The sequence below is a fragment of the Tupaia chinensis genome, unplaced genomic scaffold (assembly GCF_000334495.1).
Source record: "Tupaia chinensis unplaced genomic scaffold, TupChi_1.0 Scaffold000170_1, whole genome shotgun sequence".
NCBI lineage: Eukaryota > Metazoa > Chordata > Mammalia > Scandentia > Tupaiidae > Tupaia > Tupaia belangeri.
In genome coordinates, this window is record NW_006159645.1 from 2299503 (window position 1) to 2306157 (window position 6655).

At 56.1% G+C, this 6655-nt stretch overlaps 1 protein-coding gene across 1 annotated transcript in view; it reads left to right on the forward strand.

Annotated features, from left to right (window-relative positions):
* Positions 1 to 6655, forward strand: part of ADCYAP1R1 (ADCYAP receptor type I) — an 82173-nt gene that overhangs the window by 46551 nt on the left and 28967 nt on the right. The window contains exon 4 of the mRNA XM_027770936.1: positions 6569 to 6654. Within this exon, the coding sequence (XP_027626737.1) occupies positions 6569 to 6654 (86 nt within the window). The remainder of the gene's footprint in view (positions 1 to 6568; position 6655) is intronic.

A 6655-nucleotide genomic window follows, 5' to 3' on the forward strand; every position in this document is an offset into this window, starting at 1 on the left:
TTCCCTCTTGAAATGCTGCTGCCCTTGATAGGTGGCCTTCAAGGGTGCTGTAGAGAGGGAAGAGAGAGGGAGGCTGTGGACCTGCGAGGGGTGTTTCAGAGACCAATGCATCACTTCCACCCTCTTATTGTTGGTAAAAGCCCAGCCACCTGGTGTGAGTGAGCACTAACAGTCTGTGGCATGCTTGCTGGCCATGTGCAGCCAGTATGTCACCGCACACCCGTGTCTGTCCTGTCTCCAGACCGTCCTACATAGGCATCCTAAATATTTCTGCTGTCATCGCTTCAATTCACACTCTTTTGGGCCAGTTGGTGGACTGGTGGTTAAGGTAGCCAGATTCCACATGACTGACTGAGAAGTTCAAGTTCCAGACCCTGCAGCTTAAAAACATACCACGTGCATGTGTGTGTATGTGTGGCCAAAATCCCAAGAGAACAGAGGAGAAGGGATTGTGGCATGGCCATCCCCCCAGGCGGTGCTTTCTCACGTTCTATCTTTCTGGCAAACACACGTGCTCTGTAGAAAAATAACGAAAACACGAACAAGTTCCTTTATCCCACTCTTGGACCACTGCTTATCCTCACGAGCCTCCTCATGCCTGCTTTTCTGCCCTTGAAATATATTATCTTAGCCATACGGCCAAATCAGGTTACGTGACTTCTTGTTTTAATCTCCTTGGTGGTAGGCAAAACACTGTCCCTCCCCCCAGGGTTGCCCACATTCTAAAGCCTGGACATGTGACTATGTCGCCTCTCCTGGCAAGGGAACTTGGTATTTGCAATTAAGTTAAGGTTTTAGAGATGGGAAGATGATCCTGGTGGTTGGTGAACCCAGTATAATCACAAGGGTTCTTATGGATAAAAGGAAGAGGAGAGGCAGGGAAGGAGAGGGATTGGAGACTATGAAGCTGCCGGCTTTACGAAGAGGAGGCGGCCATGAGCCAAGGAACGTGTGTGGCTGCTCTTGAATCTGGAAAAGGCAAGGGAACAGATGCTTTTCTGGAGTCTCTGGAAGAGATGCCACCTTGCCCATCCATGCATTGTAGCCCAGCAAGACTTAGCAAGACTTATTTCGGACTTCTGATCTCCACAAAGATAGGATAATACATTGAACCATTTCAAGATGCTGTTTGCTTACAGACTTACGGCCCCAGGAGGAAATGAGTACGCCATCCGGGGCTTCTCCAGCGCTCAGCACAGAATCCCAAATCATAAGACCCACGGGCCGATGAGCTTTGTTCAGGCAGAGACCAAGGCCTTCTTATTCACTCCCATATTGCTCTGGAGTGTCTGATTCACTATAAGCACCTAATATTTCTTGAATAAATGAGTGAATAAGGGGGGAGGAAGAGGAAAGTGAGAGGAAAAAGGATAGGAGGAGGGGGAGGAGAAGCAGTAGGGCATCTTGACATCTTCCAGTGGAACATGTGGGGTACAGAAGCTGAGGATGTTCTGTGTGAGTGGAAGGAAAGTAGGTTGCTATCCTTGCTTAGAAAACCCAAGGCTTTCTGGGACTAGCAGTTAGCGTAATGGCTATGTCGCTGGACTCCCACGTAGTCGACCATGGTTTGAGTCCCAGACCCGGTGGCTTAAACTCACGCCGGGTGTATGTGCGTGCGTGCCCAAGATCCCGAGAGGAGAATGGAGGAGAAGGGATTGCGACGTGGCCATCCCCCCAGGGCAAAAACACGTATGAGAAGCACTTGGGAGCACAGTATGTCACGGCCATCGCCAACCTGAGACAGTGCTCCGCCTCCCCGCTCCTGGAAGCCTGCGGTTTCCTCAGACAGTAAAACCCGGGTTGATGGCCCGCCTTGCAGAAGAAGCCTCGCCATTCTCCATTTGTGTTCGCCCTTCCACGCTCTTAGCCCTTCTCCCGGGGTGCGGGCGCGTCCTGCCTTGCCGAGGCGGGGTTTCCTGACCTCATCTGTTTTCACAATTCCCTGCCATCATCTTGGCCAGAAATAAAGTTCGCGGTATTGGCTCTTCTTACAGTGTCCTTCGGCTCTCTAGGGTTTGTGCTGAAATCATGTCTGACAGTCCTGCTCCTTCGGGCTTCTCCTGGTGGGTCTTCAGGCCCAGCTCCTCCTCCTTCTCACAGGCTCGGGCCTGATGCCGAGGGCTGTGTCCCCAGGAAAAGCCCTGTGACAGCTCTTGTTACTAGGCACACGTGCCATCCCCTCCCGTCACGGCCTTCTCTGGCTCCACGTAGTCAGGGTCCGTCTAAGCTAACACAGATGACTCCATCTTCATTCCGACAACTTCCACACCTGTTACCTGGGCTCACTCCAGCTCACCTGGAGGCCAGACCCAGAGCCCTGTCACAACCCGAAACGACAGATCCGGTGCGAAAAAAAAAAAAAAAAAAAGAAAAAGAAAAAAGAAAAAGAAAACCCAAGGCTTTCTCAGGAGGCCAGCTCACATCCTCCTCCACAAGCTCCCAGGAAAGGGTCCCAGGAGGATTCGGCTCTCAGGGCCCTGTGGCCAGAGGAGGTCTCACTTTGGCCTGGCTTAGGCAGTAGGTAACTGCAGGAGAAATGACCAAGGGCATTCTGGGAAGCCCCCAGGATGTACCGAGTCTCCTGTGACCTCAGTGACAGAGGCAGAGAGGTCACCTGAGGACTCTGAGCTCCTGATAGGGTCAGGAATGCTGTCCTTTAAACCTAGGCTCTGGGATTTGGGCCCTGGGATCATGGGGTGTTGTTCTGGGCTTCCTCCTCCCTGTCCGAGTGCTGTAGCAACCACCCCTGAGACTCTGGAGGGGACCCGGGCTGGGCCGCTAAGGGGGGACCAGGGAACTTCCAGAGTTGTGATAGTTGAATCCTAACCATTCCCAGGCCTGGGTTGGGGGTGGGGAGGTGGAATCTTGGCGGGTGCCTCTGGAAAGGCGGCCCTAATCCCCCGCCCCTGCCACCCACTTGGCACCCGCAGGCCTTGGGTGAATTTGTGGCAGATGTGAGCTCTGGTCACTCAAAACTCAAAGACACCCAGCCCCGCCAAGCACACAAGCAAATGTGAGTCATGGGGGAGGGGGTGGCAACTGGCCCAAGTCCTGCAGAGAGCTCGTGGCAGGAGACCAGAGCTTCGGTCTTCAGGCTTTGGGTGCAGATGCTATGGGGAGACCCTGCCCTTTCCCTTTGCTCTGCCCTTACATGTAAACATCATGGCTTTGTTTTCCACACTGTGGCAGCCCTGGTGCCTAAATGGCCCTAGCACATGGTAAGTGCTCAGTAAAGAGTCACGAAGGGAATGCATCCCTGCCCTGCCCCCAGGCCTCCAATGTCAAGTCCCCTCACCCCTGGCACCTCCTCTGCTTGGTCCCTGCATCCCTGCCTGCCCCGCTGCCCTCAGGGCCCACTCATTCAGTCTATGATGGCCTTGTAGCCTCTTCAGTGTCAGCTGGCAATGGCAGCTGTCCATGCCAGGGTCTAATGTTCCACATTAAGGGAACATCTGCTGGCTGGAGCTCCCAGGAAGGGCCAGACGCTGCCACGCTACACGACCGTTCCACAGTCAACATGGGCGTGGCGGCTAAAGATGTGCTCTTGGGTCTCTTTCAAGGACATGGTGTCAGGGCCAGCTGTCTGCCGGCTGGGCGTCCTCTGTAATGGCTAGGCGGGAGGAGTCCATAACCAGCTTATTCCCATGAGCTTGGATCCTGGCTCTGCCCATCTGGCCCTCAGCATCCTTGCCTTGTGGTGTGTTGTACTTAGAGCTTGTGTGGGGCTCGCGGTTCCCAGCCTCTGTCATTTCATGAGCAGGGTGCTTAGGCCATTGTCTGGGTCTGAATTCCAACATAGGAAGGCTCAGATTCTGAGATACGGTGTTCCACACCTAGAAGCTGTAGATGCCTCTGGTCCAGACAGCACTCAAAAGTCACGGACCCCAGCAGAGAGACCAGGCGCTCATGAGGCCTGCGCCAGGGCCCTTCCCTGCCCAGACCTGCCCAGACGTCTCCTGGGACCTGCCAGCGGCCCTCCAGCAGCCTTTCCGCTCATCTCGAAGGTCTCTGCCTCATCTCCCCATCGGGAGTCATTCAAAAGAATGACTCGCAAATAGAAGTAGCGAAGTCCATGCTGGTCACAGCAGCGGGCACGCATCGGGTGAACCCAGCCGTATTCTGAGGACTTCACATGTATGAACTCTTTCATCTTCACAACAGCCCTGTGAGGTCCTGGGATCATGGAGTGTGGTTCGGGGCATCCCGCCTTGGCTGGGGCTGTAGGAATTGCCCCTGGGACTCCCCCTGGAGCCCCAGGCTGGGCCACGAAGAGGCATCAGGAGGCTCCCAGAGTTGCGGTAGTTGAAGTCTAAGTTTTCCTGGGCCATGGGCAGGGCGGGGCATAATCTTGGTAGACAGTCCTAATCCCCCATCCCTGCCATCCCCCCGGCACCAGCATGTCTTAGGTGAGTCTGTTACAGATGCGAGCTCTGGTCTCTCAAAAATGAAAGACCTCCAGCTCTGCTGTGTGAGGAAACCTGAATCATGGCAACAATTGTCATTCACCAGTGTCCCATGGAGGGTACAGGAGCCCTCTGATAGCCCAGCTTTATCATCCATTTTCAGGTCACTCCTGCCTCCACACCACCCCAGCTCTCTCCTGATTGGACCAATATATATGCTTTCTCGGTCCACCTGCATATAGGGGGGTCCCTGGGCTTGCTCCACGCTCTTCTCACTTCACGTCCTTTCCCTGGGTGAACTCCCACGGCCTCGACCACTACCCCTATGTTGGAGTGACGAGTGAGCTGCAGGGCCGTGGGGTGGGGTGGAGGGCAGGGGCTGCAGGTGCCATGATAAAAAGCCCCAGAAGCCCTGAGTGCTGGTGGGGAGTGCATGCCTCAGCTGGATATTCATGTTGAGACGCTTTCAGCCATAGCTGTGTGGGGGCTGAGGGAGGAGACCCTGGGGGAGGCTGGAACCATGGTCCCAGTGAATGGCAATGAGCATAACTAGATGGGGTGCAGGGGAGAGAGCAGGGTGTGGATCCCACAGATGTTGGGAGGTGGAAACAGAGCCCTGGATGCGGGATGTGGAGGAGGAGGATGAAGTGAGGGCGGCTCCCAGGCTTCTAGCTGGGCCAGGACAGTCAGGTGTAGGAGAGGCTGAGCTGAGGCCCGGACACTGAGTTTCGTTTGTCTCCGCCCACAAGGTGGCGATGGCCGGCAGACAACTTGCCCTGGGCCTGGCCAGGGAGGGCATTGGGGCCCAGGGCTGGGGGTGTCCACGAGTAGTTCTAAGTCTATGAGCAGGATGAGCTTGTGCTAGGTGAGCAGGGCAGGCGGCCAAGGGCAGGGCAGCCGCCAGCACCTGCATTCTGTCAGGGTGGCCAGGGTGACCCGGTAAGCGCTGACGTTGTTCCCTGCATTTGGCAGCAAAGAGGACTCTGGTGACCTTGATGAGAGGCATTTCAGTGTAGAGCAGGGGCAGAGCCCGAGGAGCAGGGGCAGAGCATGAGGGCAGGTGGCAGTGGGGCATGCAGGGGGTCCCATAGAGGGGCCGGCAGGGGAAGGGAGAGTGTAAGGCAGCAGGGAGTCATAAGGACTTCTGAGACCCTCAGATCTGAAAATCCGGGTGTCAAGCTTGACCTGGCCTCTTCCTCATGGTTACGTCCAACCAGCCCCCAGTGATGATTCCTACATTCCTTTGGGACTGTCCCTCCCCTCCTGTCCCCTCCATCAATCCGGCCTGAGACACTGCAGTGGCCTCCACCCTGTCTTACCTCACACACCTTCCTGTCTGAGCTCCTTCCCACTGCCAGCCGTGGCTCTCGGGGGTTGCTGCCTGCGAGGTGTGACTTGGTGTTCCTCCTGTAGGTGCCAGCTCCCTGCCGCAGGCCTGCCCTGGGGAAGCCTCAGGCTGGCCAGGCCCTGCTCCTCTGCCCCAGGAAAGGGAGGAGAGCTGTGTAGGCAGAGCTGATGCGGACACTCCATGGTGGTGGCTGCAGGAGGGATGAGAGGGCTGGGAGGGGGGAGGAGTTGGGGTGGGTCATGTGGGAGGCTGCCGTGAAGACCCCTGACCTCATCTTAGGGACCCAGCCCCCCAGCCCTAGTGCTTCCCTCTCCCCACATTCCTGCCAGGGCTGCAGTGCTGTGGGCCAGTGGGTGCAAGACCAGGTGAGGGCTGTCTGTGCGCCGCAGTGGTGGCTCGGGTCTCCACTGCTCTTTGAGGGGTCTTCTTGATGCAGGCTGAGCCCTCCATCACATGGGAGACTGCCTCCCCTGAGACAGCTCCCCACCCCTGCAGGGCTGGGCTTATGACCAGTGAGCATACCTGTATGTGTGTGTGTTGTCTGTGTATGTGTGTGCTGCATGTGTACTTATGTGGTGTGTGCATACATGTGAGGTTCAGGTGTGTCTGATGCATGTGTGGCGTATTTGTATGCACGTGTGGTGCATGCATGTGTGTGGTATCTGCATGTGTGGTCTATTCATGTATGTAGTATGTGTGTATGTGTGTGTGTGTGTGTGTGTGTGTGGTATTCATGAGTGTGTGGCATATGTGTGTATGTGCCCAGTGTATGTGTGTGTGGCTGGGCCCATGCCCACCCCAGCTGTCCTCCCCGCAGGCTGCCCTGGGATGTGGGACAACATCACGTGTTGGAAGCCTGCCCACGTGGGTGAGATGGTCCTCGTCAGCTGCCCTGAGCTCTTCC